Below are 27,902 nucleotides of genomic sequence, written 5' to 3'. Positions count from 1 at the left end.
ATGGAATGGAAGGAATGGTGTGGCTTGTGGCCACTGTGCTTAGTGGTGGAAGGAGAAGAGGAATGGCAATGAAGGTGTTCCGGAGCAATGCGTAACGAGGACACAAGAGGAAGAAGTGATCAATGGTGTCCTCAAGAGCGTAGTGCGGGCAGCGGGGTGAAGGACCGCCTTCTCTCCTTCTTCAACTTCTCAACAATGACGTATGGCCAATTGGCAAACGATTGTAAAGGGAAGCTGGGTAGAGATAGGATTGCCAAGGAAACAAGGGCAGAAGAAATCTTTATCTTCTTTTTTTTTTTTTTACATTCAACACAAACTTGAAGAAGAAGAAGATGGCGATACGGCGGATGCAGTCGACGACGACGAAGTGGACGTGGAGCCGGACGACAGCGCGAGCTCCGTGCAACGCGTTCGTGGCCTAAACCGACATTCGACGCTGACCCCTGACTTCCGTGCTGGGTTCTTATCTTCTGAGCGCAGTCTCCATCAACCGCTACGACGCGTCCTGCGGAAAAGCACCCGCCACGGCTGGCCATCAGCTCCAAGGTGATGGGGCCAGCCTCGGCTGATGACCGCGACCGGTATCTGTTGTACTTTGGCGGCCTCGCCCTGCTGTTCATTGGGCTCGGCACAGCTATCTCCGCAGTTGCCATTATGAGAAACGCCAGAGATGACATGATGCGCGCGAAACGTGAACGGCCCACCGAACGTCAACCTGGACCTTATGACCGGAGCGCCGACACCTACGACAAGTACGCCGTGATGGGAGCTCCCAAGTACAACTTCAATATCCCCCGGGCACGTGGTGTTCCGCACCAGGTCAAGCCAAAAAAATCAAGGACGACGAGAAAGAAGGCGAGGGTCACTGCGGCCGCATCAGGCAAGCGGTCTACAGAGTCTGACAGCTGAAAACCAACCGCACCACAAAGATTCGTGGGACTTGTGAAACTATGGAGTGTTTATGTAGGTCCGTGCGCGTCTCGTCATCGGCAATAAACAAAAATGGAACGCACGCGGATGAATTTGGAAATGTTTCTCTTGCTCAGACTTGCACATTGGTGCAAGAAATTAGCGGTTGAAATTGGGCATTTGGAAGCTTCCCCTAATTTCTCGGCCTTGTCTTGAATCTGGATGAATTTCATGCCTACGCCTAGGTGGTTTGAAACTGTTCCGTGTGTCCTGAACTTGAACCTTGGAACTTTCAAATAGCGATCGTTATTGTTACATTTAAAGTTCGCGCGCTCCAAGGTCGTTTTCGTAGGCTCGCGCAAGGGCTCGTGGCGTGTCGCAGGGTCACAGGCCGAAGTGCATTTAACGAGCGTTATGGGACGTATACTCTAGCCTTGTTCGTTCGGGGCTCGTTCACATGAACGTTCGTGAAGGTGCCATCGGTGTTCGCGATCTCCGGATCTCCGTTCGACACAAGAGAGCCAACTGAGCTGTAGGACTATGGGCGTGCTAGATAGACTCCAGATTTGGCGCAGAAATGCAGAGGATACTCGAGAAATTTTAGCGCAGTTCACCAGGTGGCGCCGCCGCCGCATTCGGTTCAGTTCAAGCGTTGCGCGTTTGTATCTGCCTCAGCTGGAGGTTGCTGCTATTGCCGTGCGCTTGTGATATTTTAGTGGTCTACCTTGGACTGAAAGCAACATGTAGGTTATTCGATCGCAATTATGCGTGTGCAACACTTTAATTATGATATGTAGTGAATAACGAGAGACCCGCATCAGTCATGGCATCGGTTAAAGTAGCTGTACGTGCCAGGCCCTTTAACCAAAGGTAAGCTGCATAATGTGATTGTGAAAAATCGGTGAGTCATACATGTCGCAGTAATTGCTGTCAACGTGACGTCGCCCCAAAGAGTCTCGGGAGAATAATTTCTGTGTATGTTTTTTGGGGACTTGTGATGAAGCATTTGATTGACCCCGACCATGACTACTGTGCTGAGCAGTGCAAGACGTTCTTTTCCTCATGCGTTACAGCTGTTGCCGTTTCTATTTTAATCGCGGATACGTCAAATCAGATATCTAAAGGTCCTGGTCACATTATGCGTTTTCTAGGTTAAGCCCTCCGTCAAGATGTCAAGTTGTGATATCTTTTCCAGTTCGTTGCAAAGAGAGCGTTTGCTGTCCTTTTCAAGCACATCAGGAATCTAGGCTAATGCCAGCATTGTGCTTCTTCACTTGAGCGATCTTTCTTTTGTTGTTTTTTAAATCTTTTAATCACCGCTTGGACCGGCCCAGATCTGCTGATTTAAAAAAAAATCCATTTAATCCTCTTTCTCCTGCATTTTTCTAGGGAACTGGAGATGCAAAGCGCGGAGATTATTAAGATGCAGGGTAACAAAACAACCATCACAAACTTGAAGGTATGTGAGACCACACGAAAAATGTTGGCACCCTTAGGTTCATCACCATTGTAGTGGTTTACTGTATGTTGCTTGTTGTTACCACACAAAAAAAAAGAAAAAGAAAATAAGCGAGTAGCATGTAGTTGGGCATACTGACATTAGTTAACCATCACATTTTTATGCATCTCACAGTTCCAGAGCCTAATATCATCACCAGATATTGTAAGTATTATGTGGTTGATGTGATGAAGCTTTCTGCACTCTTTACTAAGCAACTAACTGCCACAACAAGCATAAAATAACAAATGTCGTAGTTTCTTTTTGTTCCGTTGTGATTGTGCACTGAGGCATGAAGGCCATCTTTACAAGGGTCACGCAGTTTGTATTTTACTGAAATTTTTCCATCTGTGTTTGCTTCATGTACATGTCACGCATGTCTTTACCAAGTCCGTTTGCTTCCGACGCACATGCTTCAGTGTACGGCTATATCTGGTACCGTCTTCTGTAGTATCAGAGGTGATTTATTGCATTGTAAAACACAGTACTTCACAGAGCAGTTATCTAGGCTGCCTTCACATTTCAGTCTGAGGGCATATCTTCCAATGCGGAGAACATTTTGCCTCGTGCTAGTAAATCTTTATTATGCTTGATAGCACAGGGGCTTGACAGAATGTGCTCGAAAGAAAGTTCGGTGCAGAACGGTAAAATAATGTGCGCTCTGAGTTTCTGTTCCAAAAACGGTGCTAAGACAATTTTTGAATATCAAATATAAGGAGTAGTTATGCTTCTTATATGGCATACTTGTTTCTACAAAATACCTTATTCTGACAGATCAATACAAATGGGGGGCGGGGTGAATGAAGGGGAAGTCAGCTTGACCTTATGTGCATTGATACATACATGAAAGTGCTTTCTGAAAAAAAAAAAAAGAAAAGAGTTGTTGTAAGACAGTTGTTCGTCCATAAGGTAACCTGCAGTGCCTCACTTTAATGCATCATATAATTCATAAATTGGGACCTGTAAACATTTGTAATTTCGTGCACATATAAAGTGTTATTAAACTTTATTAATTATTTTCTGATGACTGTTTTGCACATATTTGCAGTGCAAAGATTTACTTTTCAAACGCTGCGTATTTAACGTAATCTTTTCACGGAATAATGTGTCTGTAGGACATTTTGATTGTTTCATGCATGGGTATGCATGTATGGGCACACTTATGCAGCTACACATATTGCATAGATAGTGGAAGATACACTGATTACAGTTATTGGCCATCATGTAATATAATCACCTCATTTCTATTACGAGTTTAATATTCTTGATAGAATATAACTTTTATGGCTGCTCATCGCTTGCAGATAGCTCATATTGGGTTTGGAACACCCATGTTACTATTTCTTTCGATATCCGATTATATTATGGGTCTCAAAATTGCACAGCACTTCTTCACCTCTGTTTCCTACTTTACGTGGCCACGTTCTTGTCCACTCTTACTTTGATTGCCAGATTTTTGTTTAGCAACATTCTGAGACTTTCTCTTTTGTTAGGTTGTGCAGCCTGGAGCAAACGATGAGCTAGGTAGAGAAAGGGTAAAGGAATTCACTTTTGATTATTCCTACTGGTCGGTTGACAACAAGGACCCTCACTTCGTGGACCAAGAGCAGGCAAGTGTTCTATATATATATTTTGTTTGTTTGTTTGTTTCTTTGTCTCTCGTTTTGAAATGTTCAATGAGGAAGAAAACATTTTAGACATGACTTGCTGTGTTACTTTATTGTTTGGTCCATTGACTAGTCCGCTCAATAACATTTCATTTGGTTATATTCAGTCTTGGGTAGTAACTAGCCAAAGTAACTTCTCAGGCTTCTTTGCCTTTTGTCCCAATGCCCCCCACCCCCACCCCCACCCCGCAGCTGTATGACTTAAATAACCTTAAACTTACTTTTTGCAGTAGCTAGATACTTTTCTACAAAAGGAACTAATTACTCTCTCATAGAGTAACTGTAAAATGTAAATGTAACTAATTTACTCAAGTATTGCAATATTTTCCATGCGGGAGTTCCCTAGTGTCATTTTGTTGAGCCTTCAAATACTCTCCCGTTTTTCCCAAAAAGAAGGATAGATGACTTCAGAAAATCCCAGAGTGCTTAGCGGCGCTTTGAACTGTGGGAACTTGTGTTACCGGAAAGGGAGGTAGAAGACCTCCAAACTGTTTCGATTTCTCCTCTCTCGGCCCATAGTCCACTACGTGTCAGGGTCAGAGGAAACGAACTGTGATGGACTCTTCTCCCTTCCCCTGTCACAGTATAAGCACCCTGGATGCAATGTATGCACAAGAAGCACTGGGATTTCCTGAAATCGTCTCTTCCGTGAGTCCTGTCGTCTCACACGCAGCCAGGATGGACCAAACCACACTGTGCTGTTAGGGCCCATGGGAACTCCATGGGAATGTTTAGACCACAGCAGGTGTCGATCTAGAGGGGGGGTCCAGGGGTTCAGAACCCCCCCTCCTCTCAATTCTAGACTTGAACATAGGGTTCAATGGACCAATCCCAGCATGCATGTGGCACTTGTCCATAGCGGACTCCCCACCCCTCCTCGAGAAAATCCTAGATCCGACCCTGTGTTGAAGGGTAAAACCCGTTTTAGCCCCCGATTTGCATCATCGTAACTTGGGGTAAAACCCAAAAATGCCCAAAAACTAGCTTGGCAAGGTGCGAATTCAGCCGCATCTCATGTTAATGTAAAACGCGAGAAGCACTCCTTTTTTTATTTTCCACCTGAAAATCAGCTGTTCTACCTGATATTGGCTGATTTGATTCTGTTTTGCTGCCCCCGGAATAGCACACGGTTTTCACCCCCGATTTTCAAAAAAACATACAACCCGAAAGCACAGGGCCCTAAGCACACAGAGTGTTTTGCTCTAACATGTCCAGAAATTGTATTTAAAGCGAGCAATAAAAGAGAAACGAGCGCTACTTTTCAGCTACTTGACTAAGAAACAGGTGCTACTGTTGAGGCAGTAACTGTTCCTTACTCAAGTAGAAGAAAAGTATCACTTGCTTTTCTTTTATCGCTTGCTTTAAAGAAAGTTTCTGGACACATTAGAGCAAACACCCTGCATAGCAGTGCTTGGACAGTACAGGTGCAAAAACAAGTTCTTTTTTTAGTTATATAAATTCTGCTTTTTTTCTTCTTCTTAAAAGGTAACTGCCAAGTAAGTAAGCTACTCTAATGCTGTAGCTATAGCTGTAACATTTCAAAAATAGTAACCGTAATGGTAACTCAGTCACCATTTTTGACGGCTATAACAGTAACTATAACTTCGTTATATTTTTTTAGTAACTTACCCACGACCAGTTGTGGTATTTTGGATGCTTTGTGCAACCTGCAAGCTGTTCTTTCTTTCTTTATTTTTTTTTTTTTTTTGTTCACCCAGAGCCATTCCAAGGAAAAGGGCGAGAGGAGCAGCTACCCCAGGTGCACCTGCTGGGGCATAGACAGCAGGTCTCGGCAGGTGTCGGGAGCTCGTAGGGTCGGGCGATAGAGCGAGAAACAAGAAATTCCGCTGTAGCATTTGGAATTTGATGGAATGTTTCTGTTTTGCTTTCCGCTACTTAATTGTTTTCAGTATGTAGACGAAACACAGAAATACCACCAAGTTCACGAAGGAGGTAGCGTTTGAATTTTGAATTGAACCGTTTGAATTTTATTCTGACTACCTTATTGTTTTGACTTAGAATTTTTCTGCGGATCTTTGAAAATGCGCGCGTGTAACACGATAAATTACCCGTTATATGTGCGCAGCAAGATATGAAGAGCACGTGTGTAAATTATATGCAAAATTTTTTTTCCTGGTTATTATTATGTAATCTTCTAAAATTTTTCTGCGGATCTTTGAAATGCGCGCATGTAACACAATAAATTACCCGTTATGTGCGCAGCAAGATATGAAGAGCACGTGTGTAAATTATATGCATTTTTTTTTTTTCCTGGTTATTATCACATAATCTTTTTAAATTTTTCTGCGGATCTTTGAAATGCGCGCATGTAACATAATAAATTACCCGTTATATGTTTGCGCAGCAAAATATGAAGAGCACTTGTGTAAATTATATGAATTTTTTTTTCCTGGTTATTATTACGTAATCTTTTAAAATTTTCCTGTGGATCTTTGAAATGCACATATGTGATGCAATAAATTACTTATTATATGTGCGCAGCTAGATATGAAGAGCGTGTATATAAATTACACACCAAACTTTTTTTCGTGGTTATTATTACGTAATCTTTTAAAATTTTCCTGTGGATCTTTTAAATGCACATATGCAACACAATAAATTACCCATTATATGTGTGCAGCTAGATATGAAGAGCGTGTATATAAATTACACACCAAACTTTTTTCCTGGTTATTATTACGTAATCTTTTTTCGGACAATACTTCTCAAGAGGGGGTGCGGGGTAGCTTCATGTTTGTCTTGCCCCAGGAGAAAGATGGCCACTGGATGGCTCTGTGTTCTACATTCATTTATCTGTCGCGCCCTTTTCCATTCCAGTGTTCCTGAATTCTTTGTCAGCACTGCAGTTTTCTCTTTCCGCAGGTCTTCAAAGACTTGGGCCAAGAAGTCGTAGATAATGCATTTCAAGGATACAATGCTTGCATATTTGCATATGGACAGACAGGATCTGGAAAAACTTTCACAATGATGGGATCCCATGTACGTATATTAAGAATGCTGCTTCCCATTTGTCTGTGCATTGGCTATTCTTTATATATTTTTGTTTGTTATATAATGATTATTTAATGCAATATATTTATTAATTTAATTAAAAATGTATTGGCCTTTGTTGCATGCCCATTCCTGCAGGACAACGAAGGGCTCATACCAAGAATTTGTCAAGTAAGATCCACTTCCAAAGTGTTCCATTTTTTCTTTTGCTTGCAGTGACTGTAGCTCACTGCTATATGCATTTTTTGCTACATCCACTGTTAAAAAAATGTTCTGCTCTGACAGGAACTTTATGCAAGAATGAAATCAAATCAAAACTCTGGCACTACATTTCGAACTGAAGTGAGGTACATATTTAAGATCCTTGATACATATTTTTCTTGCGCTTTGTTTATATTTATATGAGGTTTCTTATAACTCATTAGACCTCACGATTTCATAGTTTGAAATCAGAGCTCTATAGCAGTTCACACTAAAGTGCTTTGGACAATTTCATCGTTACTGTCTCTTTTCTAGTTACTTGGAAATCTACAATGAAAAAGTCAAAGATTTGCTCAAGCGAGAAGCCACTATGCATAACTTAAGAGTCAGAGAGCATCCAAAGTTGGGGCCTTATGTGCAAGGTAATTTGAGAGAAAATAAAACTGAAAAAATCTGAACTGCTCCATTCCATCTCATAATCACCACAGATTTGTCAAGACACCTTGTCATGGACTACGCTGATGTACAGGAGCTCATGACAAGAGGAAATTCACACAGGCATGTGACATTTTTATTACGTTCCTAACAAATCGGAACACGATCTCACTGCAATTCAAGTACGTACACCTGTGTCAAGCATTGAGTGCTGCTCCTGAAAGCACCAGCACTTCAGATTTTGTTATAACGTTATAAGGTAGTTCCTTGTTATTCTTAATTTTGTAATGTAGTTCGCGAATGGTGAGGTGTGTCTTTGAATTTGTCTTCTAGGACAACAGCATCTACAGCAATGAATGATGTCAGTAGCCGGTCACATGCAATTTTTACGCTCAACTTTACCCAGGCAAGTCAATAAATTTGTGTGCTGGTTGATTCATTGCACTTTTGCGAAATGATTAGAGCCTGAAGATTTCTGGAAATATTTTTTTCTAAATTCGGGGGGTAAAAATTGGGTAAATAAACATGTACTCTAAATTCATGCGAATCTGGGAGGAAAAACTTCCAGTATGCTGGATTCAGCGAGAGCGTGTGCGTTCCTATAGATGTCTCAGTGAGGGCAATTTGCCGGGTAAAATTCGGGTTTCACCCTAAAGAGGCAACCTTCAATTCGGGGTGCAAATTCGGGGAAGAATCGGGTTGAACCCTAAGGCTTCAGGCTCTAGAAATGATGGATATTGTTTTTTCACAGGCTACCCTCAATAGAGACATGCCCAGTGAGACTGTCAGTAAAGTAAACCTTGTGGACCTTGCTGGAAGGTATTCACATTTCAATGCATTCTTGTGTGGCCATTTTTCCTAACAAGCTGTCTTTCTACTTGTTCTTTTTTCATCAGTGAAAGAGCCGACTCCACAAAAGCCACAGGGCAGAGGTTAAAGGAAGGTGGACACATCAACAAGTCGTTAGTCACACTGGGAAGTGTTATATCCGCTTTGGGTACGTGTTTTGCATTGTAGAATATCTTCTAAGTATAACATAGCAGTTCAGTTTGTTGTAGGGTAATACGAGTAACGGTGATCTAATTCTATATGAAACGTAGACCTGCAGAGGAGGAGAAGCTGGTCTACGTGAGCATTGATTGGCCACGGTAGAACATCAGCCGATGCCTGATCCTGTATCGTAGCGGGAACTTTACATGGGGGAGAGGATCTACCCTCTTTTTCCCTCTCCCAAATGCACTGTTGAAGGTACAATTTGGGGGGGGGGGGGGGTGGAACCCCCAGCCCCCTTTGGCTACGCCAATGGCCTTGGCTGATGGGGGAGATTCTCAACTCATTGCCTCAGTCCAGGTTGATCCTAGCTCACATTCCGAATCAAATAGTTTGTCTATCGGTAAAGAACACGTGTGCTGTTGCAGTTCTTTCCAGGCAGCTCTTCTCAGCTGCTTACTATGACTCATTACACAATCTGCAGTAAACATGAGCGAATAAGTGATATCAACACTGTGAATACATTTTGATGACAAGGAAAATAAAACATGCTTTTCCTGCATTACAGCAGAGCATGTTGTTTATGCCTGCACATACCATCATTGCTTCCACACTTATCTATCAATGCTACCAAAGCTGTAGCAGCCCATCAAATTAGAACGTTTTGCTCTATGCTAATTTGTTTTGTTTTCTTACCCTGCATGCAGCTGAACTATCAACAAGCCACACGAAAAAGACTGTCTTCATCCCATACAGGGATTCAGTTCTAACATGGCTGCTCAAGGATAGCTTAGGCGGCAACTCCAAGACTATTATGATCGCAAGTAGGGGTTCACGAACTTGTGTATGTTGAATGAACACTTATATACTCATATGTTACATTACAGCCATTTCACCAGCAGAGTGCAACTATGGGGAGACACTTAGCACACTGCGTTACGCTAATCGTGCTAAGAACATCATTAACAAGCCGACCATTAATGAGGTTGGTGTCACAAATGGTTTAAACGCACATTGTACGACTCAAGGCTTGAAATGTACCTCTTATTTTCGCCTCTCAGGACCCCAATGTCAAGCTCATCAAGGAGCTGCGGGAAGAAATTGCAAGACTTAGGTACAAGATTGGCATTGATGATGTAAGTGAAGTCCTGTTTCTTTTCTTTTCTTTTCTTTTTTGTCAGAATCTGTGCCTCCCAAATACGTAGTTTAGATTGTGTTTTGCAGTACCTAAGTTGTGTTTTGAAATCTATGTGATGTCACATGACACCTACGATACCAGGAAGTGTTTGTACAACTCTTCTTCTTTGCAGGGAAGTACATCCGTCATTGAAAAGCTTCAAGAAAATGAAGCCAGGGTATGTGTCACTTGCACCACGTAGTACGACATGTTCAGCCTTCTTGAACATTTCCTTTCATGTTTAAGTTAGTAAGAACCCCCTATGGGGGTGTTACATAATGAACTGGACTTATTGTTTATTACATTTTGTTACTGTCTCTGTTTACAAACCGAATGGCACAGAATGGTATACAGTCGAGCCCGTTTATTACGATCTTCGATAGAACGATAACTCCGATATTGCGATCGGAATTCTCCCGGCGGCCGGTAAAACGCGTGAAAATTAGAAAGCAAGATTGCACCATTTCACTGAAAACAAATTACATTGGCATTTTCAAGAGCCTTCGCCTCCGTGCCCGCTAAAGTGAGAATGCAGTGCGTTTATCCGCGCATGACTGCCGGGGATTAGATGCGTGCGTTGCAAGGCAGTGACTTCGAAAGGGAGGAAGGAGCTCGCGAGAAGTAGAGGAGGTTGCTCCCTCTCCACATCGTTCTCTCGTCTTCAAGCTTTTTCTCTTCTTTTGCTGCGTGCTTGCTACGATGGCGTCCGCGGTTCCGAGGCGCTTTTTCACGAAGAAAGACGCGTGGCTCGACCCCAAGTTACATGTGCTCTACGGGTTTCGTACTGGTGCAAAACCGCGTTGTGAAGTGCCGCGGCTTCAAAAACGTGTATTGGCAGACAGTTGCGTGTCACCACCCAAACACGGATTACTCGTGGCGGAGGCACATTCTGATGGACCTCGCAGTCCCGATAGTGAGAATGATGACGACTACGGAATTGGATGACGAGCGATGGATGAGGTCGTCGATCTCAAAAGGTGTGGCGCCTCACACGATATCGGCGGTTATGTTATCAAAAGCTTTCTGCGCACAGCTGCGTCGATTTAAAGCTAGATAAAATGCTTCTGTGCTCCCAACAAACGCGCACGTTCAGCGGCGTTCTGCTTGTGGCGATCTACTTCGTTTACGCGAACCCGAGCGTCAATTTCTCGAAAGCTCGTTTCTAACGATACTCTGATATATAACGATCAGATTTCGCGTTCCCGTCAATATCGTTATAAACGGGCTCGACTGTAATCAGAATATACTGGCACGATAAGCAACAAACAAAAGTAGCCTGGCACGTAACGTCAAATATTGTGCCAGCATAATACCCACTGAACATACCACAATGACAACTAGCCCAACACAGTAATGCTTTATGCCATGATATCAGAAAAACCAAAGCTAATTCTAGAGTGCAGTGTGGGAAGATAAAACAGGAAAGAAAGAAAGAAAGAAAGAAACCTAAGCATTATTGGAAAACATGGCTAATAGGTTTTGCTGGAAGAGGTTAAGATCTGTTATGTGAACCAGATCTGAAGGGAGGTTGTTCCAGTCATCAATAGTGTGTGAGATGAATGTTATTCTTACATTAGCGAAGTGTTCATCGTTTCATTAGTCTTTCATCGTACCACCATTAGAATTCTTGACATCCTTCTTTATTGTGATGCAGGTAAAATTTCTTACGGATGAGTGGGCAGAAAAGTGGAAGGAAACCCAAAAGATTCTCAAGGTATGGTTATTAAGTTGTTGTTGCAATGTGCAATGCGGTGATGTTTTTTTGTTTGTTTTTCTTACTGTAATACCCTAAACACCCTAATTTCAAATACCTGAAGTACAAGATTTGCTGGTAACTTCGGCAATAGAAAAAGTATCGGAACAAAATATTTCAAGATAACTTGAAGCAACATGATGTCCTTGATTCTCAAGTGATGTCACATTCACCTTCTGCCACAAACCCCTGCATTCATCAGAAATGGGAAAAATAAACTTTGAACAAAGGTGCACCAGAAGAAGGGTCTTATTTCAGGATCTGTAAAATGTGGTAAAATATATCGGGAGGAAGGCTTAATTTTCTAGGATTTATTGATGCACAAGTGAGTTATGCTCACGCTCAAACGTGAGACAGTCATGAATGCCGTAAGCCATTTCAACCATCTGTAAGAAGGACAGCAAATCAGGTTTAATTACTCCATCTTACAAAATTTTCTTTTGGTTTCAAATTCGAAACTTCAGTGATTGTTCTCAAGGTTCATAACTGTGCCATTGTTGATGCGACATCATGTAGCACGTTGATTCGGGCTAAATCGTTTATCGTTAACATGAACATCTACACGAAACATTTCACGGCGTTTATGTGATAATTGCCCATTGGTTTCTGTAACAACAGGAACAGAAAACACTGGGCTTGCGGATGTCTGGGCAAGGTGTCGTCTTGGACTCTGCAAGACCCCACTTGATTGGTCTTGGTGATGGCTTGCTCAGCACTGGTGTTGTACTGTATCATTTAAAGGTAGGTCATGTAGCTCTAACAAATACCATAATAACGCAGTTGTAAATATAAGATTCATGCCTCTGTTTAGATCACTGTGGACACTGTTGTGCTAATATTCCTGCAGTTTTATCCTGCCTCAGGATGCAACAAAGACTAAATTGGTCTGCAATCACATTTTGCCCTTTCATTTAGTGTTTCAACTTTGTTGCAGGATGGCAAGACCTTAATAGGCACAGATAAGGGGCATGTCAAGCAAGATATTGGTATGTTATCATACGCACCTCCACTTTTGCTGTTGTTGAATCTCTTCATGACGGAAGCATGTGCAGAATAGACCGTCTATGACACATGTTGTGCGAGGTGACAAAAGACACACTTGCTCTTAGCGCACAGAATCACCAACAGCTTCAACACTTCATGAAGCATCTGCCAATATCAAATTTTTTTGCAAAATTACTGCGAAACAAAATCTGGAACATAAAGGTTGATGCTCTTCCCGATATACATAATTCAGACAAACGAGCATGTACTCTTTGCTGTTCATTACCATGTTAGCATGGGAATGGATACATTCAGTTGTGAACTAGTTGGACTTTCATGAGTTGCGGTGAAGACGTTACGCACAATACAGTCGAACCTCGTTATAGCGAAGTCTCACGGGAACCGCGAATTTGTTCGTTGTATCCGAAATTCGTACTAAAAGAATACCTCCATAAATTGTAGGAGATTGCCACTAAGCTGCTAACAAGTGCGTGCACCACGTTGTGGTACGATACAATCAGGCTACAACACAAAATGAGCACTCAAAAAAGCATATTTATTTGAAAAAATCTGTAATCACTTGTTGCCTCGTCGCGATAGCATTGCGCACGACGATGTCGCTCACCTTATCGAGACAACGAAATCCGTTGCAAACATGTGCTTCTGACGCCGTCGGATGTTCCAAGAGGAATGTTTGCACCATGCTAAGCGCCTCGGCACTGGTTACGTGAGAGTTCTCCATGCCTTCGTTTCGCTGTCACCGCAGTTGTCATCACTGATTGCGTCAGCTCCAACAATCGTGTTTTGCGCGGTGACGGCAGCGATTATGTCACTGTCTGATAGTTCAGCTGCCACCACGAGCTTGTCGTCGGCCGACACAAAATCGCACCTGCTTCACCATTTGCAGACGCTTCTACACGCTGGCTTCCACTTGGTGCCTTGCCTCGTTTGTTACCGATGTCGCCTCCGTGTAAACTTCCTCCGCGATGGCCGCGAACCCTCCCTTCGCAAAGCAGTTTCGGATTGTGGTGTGCGTGACGTCGTTCCACTCCCCGAACAACATCTCAATCGCATTTTCATTTCCAAAGGCAACGCTTTCCGTTTGCGAGATATGGCGTACCAGCCGAAGGTGTACCCACGTTGTCCACACCACACACTGCCAGAAGGGAATGAATCACGTCACGCGTGGTCACGTGGGTGGAGGAGGACTGGACGCGGACGACGCGTGGAGATGTGGCGAGGAGGAAGCGAGAGAATGCTGGCGGAGCGCCAGGGCCAGGCCAGGACGCGATCGCTCATTGAGGTTATTCGTCTCATCGGTGACACGTAGGCGGCGGCGCTAATCTCCGTAGATAAGTCGTTCCGCGATAAGAAATTCGGGGCAAAAACTTCGCAATAACCGAGGATGCGATGAAAATAGAGGAGATTACTTCGTTGTAGAAAAAAAATCCCCATAGAATCAAAGCATGACCAACCAAGTAAAGAAAAAATTTCGTAATAACCGGAAATTCGCTATAACAGACTTCGTTTTAACGAGGTTCGACTGTAAATGGTCTGTAACCAAGTACGGCTACATAAACCGACAGTGTGTAGGGTCAAGTTTTTCACAAAGAAAAACTGCAATGTTAGCAGATGTGTTATAACCACGCCCTACTAGATTATAACGACCATGTCATAGGCACCCCTTCCCATCGCCGCATTTGGAAGCTATCGGTGGCATTACTCATCGGCCCAGTTATTGCTTCCTCAATTTCTGCAATACTTTGTTTCAGATTACCTTAGTATTTTTGTACAAGAGGTGATCTGTACTGTGCATTATTGCAATCACGTCCTATGTTTGTCTTTACATGTGAATATATTAAGTTTGTTTTGAAACAGTCCTGAGCGGAGCAGGTATACAGGATGAGCATTGTGTGATTGAGCTTGTTGATGGCTGTGCAACATTAGTACCCAAACCTGACTCTGAATGCTACGTGGATACACAACTAGTTGAAAAGTCTACAAGGCTTACTCAAGGTAAGAGTTTCGATTGTGTGTGGCGCAAAGTACATTGTACAGTTATGTATGACCAAAACACAATCCCATTACAGGATGTGTCGTGTTACTTGGTTCCACGAATGTCTTTCGATACAACGATCCAGCTGAGGTTGATAAATTAAAGAAGGAGAAAGAACGAAAGGTGAAGTCTTGCAGAAACGCTGGGTTATGTTACATATATGTACCAAACAGAATGCATTCGAATGAAAGAGTGAAAAAGTGCCTAAAAAGTCTCGTCTGCTCATCTTTAGCCTGCAGTCTGGCATGCCGATGGCTATATAGCACTTCAAAAATGTCCTATTTTCGTTCAGAATTATTGTACACCATAAGCTGTTTATAGTTAAAGCCTTGTATTTCGGAGTTAAACCAGCTAAAACCCGTTTTTACCCCCCCCCACCCCCACCCCCACCCCCGAGAAGAAAGAAAGCAGAGGAGACGGGTTGCCTGCTCCGTACATTCAGAGAGAGTACCGTCAAAAGTTACAGAAAAAGAGGTGCGGACAACACACTGAACTCCCTTTGAACTCTCTTCAAACAAAAGTACAGTCGAACCTCGTTAAAACGAAGTCTGTTATAGCGAATTTCCGGTTATTACGAAATTTTTTCTTTACTTGGTTGGTCATGCTTTGATTCTATGGGGATTTTTTTTCTACAACGAAGTAATCTCCTCTATTTTCATCGCATCCTCGGTTATTGCGAAGTTTTTGCCCCGAATTTCTTATCGCGGAACGACTTATCTACGGAGATTAGCGCCGCCGCCTACGTGTCACCGATGAGACGAATAACCTCAATGAGCGATCGCGTCCTGGCCTGGCCCTGGCGCTCCGCCAGCATTCTCTCGCTTCCTCCTCGCCACATCTCCACGCGTCGTCCGCGTCCAGTCCTCCTCCACCCACGTGACCACGCGTGACGTGATTCATTCCCTTCTGGCAGTGTGTGGTGTGGACAACGTGGGTACACCTTCGGCTGGTACGCCATATCTCGCAAACGGAAAGCGTTGCCTTTGGAAATGAAAATGCGATTGAGATGTTGTTCGGGGAGTGGAACGACGTCACGCACACCACAATCCGAAACTGCTTTGCGAAGGGAGGGTTCGCGGCCATCGCGGAGGAAGTTTACACGGAGGCGACATCGGTAACAAACGAGGCAAGGCACCAAGTGGAAGCCAGCGTGTAGAAGCGTCTGCAAATGGTGAAGCAGGTGCGATTTTGTGTCGGCCGACGACAAGCTCGTGGTGGCAGCTGAACTATCAGACAGTGACATAATCGCTGCCGTCACCGCGCAAAACACGATTGTTGGAGCTGACGCAATCAGTGATGACAACTGCGGTGACAGCGAAACGAAGGCATGGAGAACTCTCACGTAACCAGTGCCGAGGCGCTTAGCATGGTGCAAACATTCCTCTTGGAACATCCGACGGCGTCAGAAGCACATGTTTGCAACGGATTTCGTTGTCTCGATAAGGTGAGCGACATCGTCGTGCGCAATGCTATCGCGACGAGGCAACAAGTGATTACAGATTTTTTCAAATAAATATGCTTTTTTGAGTGCTCATTTTGTGTTGTAGCCTGATTGTATCGTACCACAACGTGGTGCACGCACTTGTTAGCAGCTTAGTGGCAATCTCCTACAATTTATGGAGGTATTCTTTTAGTACGAATTTCGGATACAACGAACAAATTCGCGGTTCCCGTGAGACTTCGCTATAACGAGGTTCGACTGTATTTGGAGTAAACGGTGTCGATCAACCGGCTTACGGTCAAAAGGCTTTCGGCCAAGCGGAGTTCGATCAGACGTCTCCAATCACACGTAGTTCGACCAAATGTACAGACAACGCGCGGCGCGCGAGCCACCAACCGTGTTTCCGACTCCTCCCACTAGAGGCGCTTTTCCGCTCTGAAAAAGGTCCATTGTGAATCATTGATGTTTACACAGTGTTACAGACACCCATCCTATGACACTCTTGTTTCTAGTATCATGTGAAAAAGTAAAGAACTGCTGCTGAATCTTTATGTTTTCTTGTCTATCTCTTTTCAGACAAATTTCAATATTTCGCACCTATCCTTTCTGAGTAGATCTGTGTCTGACATCGTTAAATCATCTGACAGTCTTGGCACAAATGGGTATGCATTCCATTTCTATAGCCATTACTTCGCGATGAGTCATTTCTTCTCTCTTTTTGGCACTATCTCTCATATTCTTATGTTTATCAGATTCAGCACTGACTGCATTCCAGAAGATGTAGCAGAGAAGCTAGAAGAACGAAGGTATAACTCAAGGCTTAGTTATACTTAGAGCCTGAAGTTTTAGGGTTTAACCCGATTCTTTTCCGAATTTGCACCCTGAATTGAAGGTTGCCTCTTTAGGGTGAAACCCGATGTTTACCCGGCAAATCGCCCTTACTGCGACGTCTGTAGGAATGCACACTAACTTGTTTGGCAGCAAACGGAGTTACGGTACATCACCATTTGTACCGAACCAGTTCAGTTAGTTCGAGTACTAACTGAGCCCGATTTCTACCCAAATTTAGCGTACTGGAAGTTTTTCCACCCGAATTTGCATGAATTTAGAGCGCATGTTTATTTACCGGATTTTTACTCCCCGAATTTAGAAAAAAATATTTCCCAAAAACTTCAGGCTCTAGTTATACCACAATGAAGCCCAGATGATACAGCTGTTACCAAAATATGAAATCATTATAGTATAATCTGATTTTGACTTACAAAAGCTCATAGTATTCATAGTTTGCTCAAGGGCGCAGTATTTCTTGTCCACTTTCAGAATAATCTTCCGGCCTCACTCAGGTGTTGTGGTTCTAGGCCACCAGAGCTGCTGCTGCAGCAGTGATGCTTGGCAGAATTGGAATTAATATTGTAAGTGCACTTATATTTGCAGGAGGGAACTGGAAGAACTGGAAAGGAAGCACAAAGAAGCTGACCTACAGAGAGAGAAAGAACAAGAAGCTGTTGAGAAAGAGCTGGCCGAGAAACGAGAGCAATTGAAGCAGCTCCAGAACGAAACGGAAATGCTGAAGAAAATGGCCAATGAGGTGAAGTTCATAAACATAATGCTGCATAAACATGCAGCTTACATTGACTGCAGAGTCTATTACATCGTAGGCTCACAAACGTGCTGAGGAAGAGCAGATGAAGTTGCAGAAGATCACAGACGAACTCGAGAAACACTTGCAAGAACAAGCAAACCATGAAAAGGTATGACGTCTATGTTGACGACGATTATTATTATAGTCATGCCCATTTTCAATGCCAACACTGACAGGATTCAGCAGCACGGATAATGGAAATGAAGCAGGAATTAACTTATTTAACCAACAAGGAGAAAGAAGTGAGAGAAAACACAGAACGGTTAAAATATCGACTTGAGCAGGTATACATACTCCCTACTGTGTTTTGTCAAAGCCCGAGTTCCACCGCATCTAGATTATTGTTTTGCTAATACTCCGAGGTGTTTCTATGTAGGAAAAGGTGTATGTTCTCAGCAAACTTGAATCGGAACAGTCGAGGCTCTACGATGAAATAAAAAGCCTCGAGATGCAGAAATCGGACCTCAGTGATAAGATTGCGTCGCACACGGCGGAACTTTCTAGGATTGAGGAGGACCTCAACAAGCGGAAGGACGGCTGGTCTAGTCAGGTAGGTGCAAAAGAATGAGATTTTGAAATGTTACGGGCCACATGGCATCCTCGTAGCTGTAGCCGATTATATTGTTACACATTCCAGAGAAAACTTCTTGAAGAAGAAGTTGAACTACTGAAAGATGAACTTGCCATTTCGTTAGGACAGGCGTCAGAAAATTGGCGTTCACTCCTCTCGCTCGTGCCCAGCGTCCAGCTGGACATACCGCTGCCCAAGTGCACGTCAGAGTTGAATCAAGCCATCGAGGATATCCGTCAGCAACTCACCGATGCTAAACTGGGACAGCTTGCTACGCTGCAGAATGAACGACAGAACATACTAGGACAGATTGCTGCGCTCGAGGAAAAACGAAACATCTTGAAAAACATTGAGAACAGCAGCGACGACGAAAATCGTGAAGAAGTAGTGGCTCGGCTTCGATTTCTAGAACAGGAACTGAGCAAATTGAGGGATGAAGAAGCAGAGATGAGTGGCAAAGAGGATGAGGCCGAGGAAGGTTGGAAACACAACTTGGACTCGCTGGATTCATTGCTGCCCCTAGTGGACTCCATGGTGGGGGACCTCGACCAGCTAGAAGGTAAGCTTGTGTAAAACTTTTGTTAGAGCCTGAAGTTTTTGGGAAATTTTTTTTTTTCTAAATGCGGAGGGTAGAAATTGGCTAAATAAACATTTGTTCTAAATTCGGCAGGAAAAACTTCCAGTATGCCTTAATTCGGGGAGAAATTGGGCTCAGTTTCTCAAACTAACTGTACTGGTTTGCCACAAATGGTGATGTAACTGCATTTGCTCCCAAACAAGTTAGTGTGCTTTCCCACAGACGTCTCAGCGAGGGCAATTTGCTGGGTAAAAAATCGGGTTTCGCCCTAAAGAGGCAACCTTCAATTTTGGGGTGCAAATTCGAGGAAGAATAGGATTAAACCCTAAAACTTCAGGCTCTAAACTTTGTGTATATGAGATAAGTAAAGTAAAGGCTGGTAGTAATAAGTAACAAATGGCTGGAGAACACAGTGCTGAGCACCTTGATTATTACTAGACAGCAAAAACTCGTTATAATTAAAAATACACTACTAGTAAGTGCAGATGAATGTTTAGAGATGCGTCAGACGTCAGCCCTAGGCAGAAATTCAGAAAAACACCTACGGAGATTTTGAGGTCATCTTTGTTGCTTCGCCAGAAATGTGCCCTCTCGCTTCTAGGAGATGGAGCAGCTCCCTCATGCTGTATTGGCCAGGCACCTTTTATGGCAGTGGCAACAAGTGCAACAAAAAGAACTTTTCATGTTTAGAAAGTTCATTAATATTGACCAGTGAGCACGATCAATGCCCAAAGAGGCAGTAGGTATGGCCATCAGGTGACCCACTTGACCTACAGTATATCGCCATTTATTTTCATTGAAAAGAGGGCATCGATTCGGACACCCTGTATTCTTAATGATATTTAAATGCTCACTCCTTCGTTTGTTTAAAGGCTGCATTAAAGATAAGGAGCAAGAGATTGCTGACATTGATCACGTGGTGCTGCAAAACACCTCTGGAATGACTAAGATGGTCAACGAAGGAAAAAACCTTGAGGAGCAACTGCAACGCGTCCAGCAACGCGAAGAGGATGCCGTCGAACGCCAAGCTAGTCTCAAAGCATCCCTCAACGTGGTAGATGAGAAGATTGTTCTCTTGGCAAAGCAAGAGGAAGACATTTTGGGTGTCCTGCACGAAAAAAAGGGACGGTAAGAACACATGGTTATCGTGGAACAAGGACTTTATATACTTTAATGCTTTGCTTTTAAAATAATCCTGATTCTTATAGCTTACACTTATTGTGCATATTACTCTCTGCTTAGGCTTCAGACTGAGATCAGCAGAATAGATAGTGGTAAAGATAGCATGTCGAGCTCTCCAAACATGGATGGTGACATGTCCTTCTCACAAAGCGAGACATTCTTGTGCAATGAAGATCTAGGAGTAATGACATCATCACCAATCAGGTCATCTCTCGGAAACCATGAGGAATTTCGCCAAAGGTTGAAGGTACGCAATGATTTGAGGTGTTGATTGAAAACAAAATGCTACCTTGTAGGACTGCACTGATGAATGTTGTAATTATGAGCGTTCCACTAGTGCCAAATTGCTTGTAGTGTATCTGAAGATGCTAAATACATGGATGTGCAACTTCCTTTGTTCTACATTGCACCATTGTTTTTTGTTTTTTTTACATTTTAGAGCATGTAGCTCGCAGCTCGTAGAGTAGCTCACTCACATCATTGTAGTCAGCCGCCAGACTATCTAGCTGTCTGCTAAACTCATCACACCATAATCACGAAAAGAAAGAAAAGCAAGTGGGTGTACATCCTCCTGGTAGCCCTCAGACACTCTCTCGGATGCTTGACTCATCGCCGTCCCACGCTTCCAAGTCGGGCATGAATGGGATACAGGGATGTTAGTTAAAGGGACCAAGCATAAGTGCACATACCGCACTTTGCAAACACTGTCAAACGATACTATGCGCATTTGCATGTAGCAAGCGTCACACCTTATGTCTAGAGCCTGACTTTTTAGGGTTTAACCCGATTCTTCCCCGAATTTGCACCCCGAATTGAAGGTGACCTCTTCAGGGTGAAACCCGATTTTTACCGACCAAATTTTCCTCACTGGGGATGTCTGTAGGAATGCACTAACTTACTTGTTTGGCAGCAAATGCAGTTACATCACTATTTGTACCAAACCACTTCAGTTAGTTTGAGTAACTGAGCCCGATTTATCCCCGAATTTAGCATATTGGAAGTTTTTTCACCCGAATTTGCATGAATTTAGTGTACGTGTTTATTTACCCGATTTTTACCCCTCGAATTTTCAAAAAAATATTTCCCAAAAACTTCAGGCTCTATTTATGTCATACGGGATAACCCTGCCATTTTGTGTGTGTGCGGGACCTATTCCCATTTTGATGTGCACATAGTTGAAATTGTGTAAAGCAGTTTGTTGTTTGCTTTGACTCACTTAAAACTAGAAATCCACATTATGTGCAGTCCTTTGAAAGAGTAATTTAATGTAATAATAATAGTTTATTTACCAACGATTTGGTCGGAGGTTCAGGCAATAAACCTTTTTGTGTTATTCCTAATGATGCAGTCAGTCTTGCAAGTTTTGAGTGTGCTTTGTATGTGCCTGATGAATATGACTTGAATAAAACAATATCATGTAGATATATTTCACATCTATTCTTAGGAGTTGGTTAACCTAGAAGAACAGTACAGTGCTCTAGAAAAAGAGCTGGAGAGCCGAAGGAGAACAGTTGACAGTGAACGGGAACAAGAGCAAGGAATGATTGAATTACAGCGTGTACACTTGCAAGAACTGGAAGAGCAAGAAAGGTGATTATGTTTTTCTTTTGTTTTTTTAAGTTCCGATAGGTTCATTGGTTCATTGCATTTGCACTGCTATGGTCCTTGGCCAGTGATCCATGGAATGCATGCTGTGCTCTTAACACCATTTAATAGTTTGAGTTGTTAAGTTTTCCAGTTCATAATTAGTTCATGATAAATAATTGTTGTATTGACTGATTATTTTGAAAAATAAACAAATAACAGAGCAGTAATGATAAATTTGTCAATACTAAGCCATAAAATAATGTGGCAGAACTGCTTTAGACAGTTCTGCTCAAGGATGAGAGAAGGTACCAAATGCAAGGTGCGTGTACTACACAGAGAGAAAGCATTCGGAGTTTACGGGTTTTTTACCCATTTCACATGGCATCTGAACAGTCATGGCCCTTATACATGTATCAGCGCATTTCTTTGAGTGGCCATTTTCTCTGTTGCACTGCAATAAAATCATGATCAGACCAAATGGTGCTCCTGTGGCAGCATTACTGTAGCACTGGAGTAATTACTAAATTTGTGTTCATGGAATTTTAGGGTAATGGCCCTGATCCAGGAAAGAGCCCAAAGGATAAGGGAAAACAACATGATGCGTTCTATGACGTACCTCAAGTAAGCTTGTTCATGCTGCGAACTATCATCATAGGTACATTGCTACTATCCCCTAGAGACCAGTGCAATGTTATCTTTCAGGAGTCCTTATAATTGTGGGCATCGATCAGGGTCCTCACGGTCTCTTGTAAGTTCAGACTTTACTTACATTGTCTAAATCTCACATGTCCATTCTTTAAGAGGGCATACCAGTCCGGGCAGGGGCAACTCCGTTTCCCGATTTTCCCGACACTGGATGGCGCCATGCTCGCCATGCCTTATCACGCCATTCGCCTCCGACTCGGAAATAATCCCCATTGTGCACGATTGAGGTCGCGAGTTTAAGGCAGGACGCTCCCCTGCGCATTAGTCGAGCGGTAACGTGTCGGAGCCTATAGCCTTGTGTTTTAAGGTTAAACCCAGTAAAACCTGTTTGTGCCCTCCAATTTGCATCCATATTACTTAGGGTAAAATCCAAAAAACGTGAAAGCCAAAGTGCCAATGCAGCCACCCATTTGGGCACTGGAGAGCACTGAAAACTTCACACTCGGCACCAAGTCTCGGCATCTTGTGTTCATCTGCAACGCACTTATTTTCACAATACCATCCATGAATCTGCTCTTTCACGTGATACATATCACCTGATTTTACCCTATTTTGCAGCTCCTGAAATAACACCAGATTTTTGCCCTAGTTAAAAAAAAATAAGAAAACATAGCATGAAAACACTTGCCTATTTAGTGCTTCTTCCACAACTTCCTGTAACATTAAGCAACTTCAATGCTTTATTTAACCATTTTGAACGTTTCAAATTATTTAAATAAGAGTAGCAGGAACATGAAGATATTGACCTCAGCTTTCTAATGTAATGTAAATGTTCCTGGATTATAGCTTTGGGTAGAGAGAAAGTCAGTACATAGTACCATAGTTTAAAACATGTTCATTGTTCGAGCCTGAAGTTTTCGGGAAATATTTTTTCCTACATTCGGGGGGGGGGGGGGGGGGGGGGGGGAATTGGGTAAATAAACATGTGCACTAAATTCATGCAAATTCGGGTGAAAAAACTTCCAGTACGCTAAATTTGGGGAGAAATCGGGCTCAGTTATTCAAACTAACTGTAGAGGTTTGGTACAAACGGTGATGTAACTGCATTTTCTGCCAAACAAGTAAGTTAGTGCATTCCTACAGACATCCCAGTGAGGGCAATTTGCCGGGTAAAAATCGGGTTTCATCCTGAAGAGGCAACCTTCAATTCGGGGTGCAAATTCGGGGAAGAATCGGGTAAAACCCTAAAACTTCAGGCTCTATTCATTGTATTGTGGCATGCTTTCCTTTTCTAAACTGGTTCGAGCACTCATAAACCTGACTACCTTTTCCTTGTACTTTCATATTTCAGCCAATTTTACCAACTTACCCTCATTTTGGTGTTGAAATGGGAACTGCGGAAAGCCCAATAAGGATTTCAATCCCATCCTACACATTGAGAGGCACTGGGAGCAGTGCACACATCGAATATGAGGTGAAGGTACGGGCGCATTTCCTTCCACACGATATTTTGTAAGTCATAATCAACTTGCAATGCAAAGCACCTAAGGGACTAATAATGACCCAAGCAAGTACAATGTAGGGGTAGAAAGCTTACAGTCGTTCTGCATACAGCCAATCATAGAGAGTGCTAAGCTTTTTCATAGGACCGCCTGTTTTGTGAAATATATTTCTCTGGTCATGAAGAAGTACGTTGCTACATATTGCAGATAGCTGTGATGGAAGACTGCTGGACATTGTTCCGACGATACAAACGCTTCAGAGAACTGCACCAGTACATGAAACACAAGTACGGGAAGAAGGTGCGTTACGATTCTGAGAATGAACAGCACGATTTTACTGAAAACTTCTGTTTCCCTTTCCTTCGCCGATAGCTCACACTGCCGTACTTCCCGCCAAGGAAGTTATTTGGCAGCACATCGGAAAGGCTAACAGAAGAACGTCGAAAATTGCTAGAGGTAAGTGTGCACGTGAAAGAAGCACAGAGACTGATGCCCAAAAGGTATACGGGAATCGCGAAGCATATTTACTATACGTATCTGGTCCCTGTTGTAACTCACGTTCCATGTTTAGAGCATCTCACTTTTTTGGAAGGCTTCCACTGTTTCTGTGTTAAGCTGTTAGAGTTCGTCATCGACGATCACCTTCCATCTCTGCGAGGCTCCCCCATATCCCCTATCTCATCATCAAACTTTCTCTGACGTCAACAGTTGTTTCCTACTTCTGTCAGTTACTGGCTACGAAAGGCGCGGTCTATTTCTTCGGCTCGCAATCTCTGCCCTAGTCCCCGGCCTATTTGTAAATCCAGCGCTAGGCTTAACGCAGATCATGTAGGGGAGTAACCTTCTTCTCAGTGACATTCCTTCATGTATGTTAGCATCGCTAGTGGGAGGAATGCCCACACGGCCCACAGTATGTATCCCGAGAAGATGAGGTGAGGTCGCCCCCCCCCCACCCTTTCCTTGCTCCCCACAGGAAAGAATCCTCTGAACACTCATGCTTTTGAGGTCCTATCATGGCTACGCAGATACGTACCTACATCCGATACACTCGGTTATAAAATTGAAACAACTGCGTAGCTTATGAATAGAGCCTGAAGTTTTCGGGAAATATTTTTTTCTAAATTCGGGTGGCAAAAATCAGGTAAATAAACGTGTGCACTAAATTCATGCATTTGGGTGAAAAAAACTCCCCGTATGCTAAATTCGGGGATAAATCGGGCTCAGTTACTCAAACGAATTGTAGTGGTTTGCTACAAATGAGGATGTAACTGCATTTGCTGCCAAAAAAAAGCGAGTTAATGCATTCCTACAGACATCCCAGTGAGGGGAATTTGCCTGGTAAAAATCGGGTTTCACCCTAAAGGGTGAACCTTCAATTCGGGGTGCAATTTCGGGGAAGGATTGGGTAAAACCCTAAAGCTTCAGGCTCTACTTATGAAGCCAATATCTTTTTACAGTGTGTAAAGGAGAGGTTTATGGCTGCCGGCTTTATATGCGTCGACAGAGTTCTTTTTATCATCTGCGCATGACTTTCTTAGTATGCGGGGTACTACTGCATGTCACGGTTTGTAAATGCCAAGACGTTGGTTCCTATGCAGGTGTACCTAATAGAACTGGTCAATGCCTGCAGAAGAGATTTGTCCTGTCCCCTGCATCGGTCTGTTACCGGACTCTGCAAGCAGCACATGTGGGAGTTTGCTCCGTTTTTTCGCAAGGGGTGCTTTGAAATGAGTAAGCATAGCACAGGGTGACTATACTCATCGCGCTCTGCTCATCAATATTTATATACTGTTGCATATCAAGTTGTCGTTTGAAGCACAATATTTAAGCATTCTTTATGGTTATCTTAGTGAGAGTTGGCATAACAATATGCAGCCCTAACGGGTCAGAATTACTGAGCGCCTCAAACGGGCATTTCTAGGCTTCCTTAGTCGAAGATAGCTGTGTTAAAATGTTTACACAATGGGAGATTTTTGTTGCACGCACAAGCATTACCTTCTAAGCACTCCGGAGTGTCTTTTACCGACCTGAAGCCAAGAAAGTAGGCATTTCGTCAGACAGAGGAGATGCAAGAAACTGAATACATGAATGGCCAAATTGTTCTAGCCTCGACTCTCCTGTCAGATATTGTTGTATGTATGTACATAGGGTTTTTATTAGGGTGCATTTATGAGACTTATATAAAGATGTGCCTTACTAGGAGGAGTCATATACAGAACTTCCGTTATTGTTTTATTGAATGACCATGTACACCAACGAGTGGTGGCCCAGTATAGTGCAGAGCTTGAAAGCTTGACACCTTTCCACTAAGTGTTGGCTGGCAGCTGGGAAGGAGTTGTACTAAGCTCAGGCTTCATGTGCAAACTGTGTTTGCTTACAATATGGAATAATATCCTGCAAATTCGTGACAGTGGCATCAGGTGAGCCTATCTGCTGTCATTCATGTTGTCACGTGATGACAGGACTTTTCAAAATACTCCTGCCTGTTCTGCGTGTAAGGCACGTAACAAAATATAAAGTATAAGTGAATTGTCGGGCTTCAGAAAAAATGCGCAGAACACACAGAAAAGATGCACAAGTAGTTGCTTTTGCAGTTCCTTGTTAAAGATGGCAAAATCAAAAGAGGCGAGAATAAAGCGTTAATAGTACATTAGAGGTGGAATGAACTCCACATTTTGACTCCTTTGTTCATTCTTTAACTCTCAGAGGGCACAGTTTTTTCAGGGTTCTTATTTGAGAAAATCAAACACCTGGAGTTCCTTTTGTTATATCACTTATGCCTATGGAATTCACTATTTCGAAGTGGCAAAACTCCATGCTGGAAACATGAGTAAATGTAATCACTGAGTCCAAACCTTTGGAGCGAGAAATTTGCTCTAACGAGTCAAAATGCAGAGTTTATTTCAAACTTTGACTTGCAAACTGATGATCGCATGTGAACCTTCTGCTGTCACATGGTATTGTTGCTTCTTTGAACGGCTTTATAAGCCATAACGTATAGAGAAAAAAAATATTTTACACGCATGTGCAACTCATGAACTTTTAGTTGCTGTGTTAGGTAATACATTGCATAGCGCATACACGAATAGTTATGTATTACATATACTCATGCATGGAATTCTTAAAGATTAGCATGTCAGAGTCATTGTCTGTTTTCTGAGACATGCCCCTTGCAAAGTGACGATTTCAGGTGAATTTTATACTACGTAGAAAATGTGTACATTAGAAACTGTTTACCTGGGTTGGACCACTGGGTTTACCTAGAAGCACAGAAGTTTCGGTATGTTGCTAAGCAATATGGCAGCATGATGGAAAATTCCCTGGAGGCATTAGGTGGTGCTTCTACAGTCATAAGATCTGAGTTGTTTACGTAGGGTTTTAGTGAAGTAGTGTGTGCAGTATATTCAGTAGATATTCATTATATTTGCTGTTGCATATAGGCATTTATTTTTATACTGGAGCCATTGTAGCAATAAAGTATGAAGTTGAATGTTAGATTTTTTGTGTTTGCCGCACCATTACTTCACAAAAGTACCTGAAGTAAAACTAAATGTTCAGCTGCGACTTCATCGGCGCGACCGACGTTCACCATGATGCAGGCAAGCTACGAACCCGTATTTTCATTCTGCTTCAATCTGCATCCATCCTATCTACAAGTTCATCAGTGTTTGTCCCTATCTGGTGAGGCTGATTGCCAAGCAGGCGAGCTTCGAAGCAGCCTGTAGCCTTCGAGTAGAGTCTGTTTATAACGTTATTGCCGGGAACGCGAAATCCGATCGTTATATCAGAGTATCGTTAAAAACGAGCTTTCGCGAAATGGCCGGCCGGGATCACACCAACAAAGTAGGACTGCACATGTAGAACGCCGCTGAACATGCGTGCGTTTGTTGCGTGCGCAAAAGCGTTTTATCTAGCTCTAAATTGCCACAGCTTTGTGGCGAAAGCTTTTCCAATGACAACATTCCCGCCGATACCACGTGAGGCTCCGCACCTGTTGTGATCAACGACTTCGTCCATTGCTTGTCATGCAGTGCCGTAGTCATCATCATTCTCACTATCGGAACTGCACTGTC

General features: G+C 43.0%; 1 protein-coding gene across 2 annotated transcripts; it reads left to right on the top strand.

Annotated features, from left to right (window-relative positions):
- The first annotated feature begins 1,365 nt into the window (after positions 1 to 1,365).
- Positions 1,366 to 27,326, top strand: LOC135401335 (kinesin-like protein KIF16B). Of its 2 annotated transcripts, XM_064633682.1 has the most exons (37): positions 1,366 to 1,779; positions 2,299 to 2,368; positions 2,543 to 2,572; positions 3,901 to 4,017; positions 6,958 to 7,074; positions 7,225 to 7,257; positions 7,372 to 7,433; positions 7,603 to 7,709; positions 7,776 to 7,845; positions 8,056 to 8,128; positions 8,474 to 8,541; positions 8,619 to 8,719; positions 9,420 to 9,536; positions 9,600 to 9,697; positions 9,774 to 9,848; positions 10,023 to 10,067; positions 11,544 to 11,603; positions 12,261 to 12,383; positions 12,577 to 12,628; positions 14,505 to 14,642; positions 14,717 to 14,805; positions 16,700 to 16,785; positions 16,876 to 16,929; positions 17,558 to 17,711; positions 17,782 to 17,874; positions 17,942 to 18,049; positions 18,142 to 18,315; positions 18,403 to 18,895; positions 19,786 to 20,041; positions 20,156 to 20,342; positions 21,540 to 21,685; positions 22,229 to 22,303; positions 22,385 to 22,430; positions 23,679 to 23,807; positions 24,037 to 24,129; positions 24,202 to 24,285; positions 25,428 to 27,326. In XM_064633682.1, exons 1-37 carry the CDS (start codon positions 1,733 to 1,735, stop codon positions 25,578 to 25,580), a joined length of 4,023 nt encoding a protein of 1,340 aa, XP_064489752.1. In that variant the 5' UTR covers positions 1,366 to 1,732; the 3' UTR covers positions 25,581 to 27,326. The 2 variants fall into 2 exon arrangements, with proteins under 2 accessions (XP_064489752.1, XP_064489753.1); XM_064633683.1 differs by lacking the exon at positions 2,543 to 2,572.
- The last annotated feature ends 576 nt before the right edge of the window (positions 27,327 to 27,902 follow it).

This window comes from Ornithodoros turicata, chromosome 7 (assembly GCF_037126465.1).
Source record: "Ornithodoros turicata isolate Travis chromosome 7, ASM3712646v1, whole genome shotgun sequence".
In the NCBI taxonomy this organism is placed as follows: Eukaryota; Metazoa; Arthropoda; class Arachnida; order Ixodida; family Argasidae; genus Ornithodoros; species Ornithodoros turicata.
Note: the sequence above shows the minus strand (reverse complement) of the source record. Positions and strands in the feature narration are given on the sequence as shown.

Coding starts and splice junctions, on each gene's coding strand:
- LOC135401335 (XM_064633682.1), top strand. CDS start 1,733: ATGGCATCGGTTAAAGTAGCTGTACGTGCCAGGCCCTTTAACCAAAG. Junction 10,068..11,543: donor TTCAAGAAAATGAAGCCAGG/GTATGTGTCACT, acceptor ATTGTGATGCAG/GTAAAATTTCTTACGGATGA. Junction 11,604..12,260: donor AAACCCAAAAGATTCTCAAG/GTATGGTTATTA, acceptor CTGTAACAACAG/GAACAGAAAACACTGGGCTT.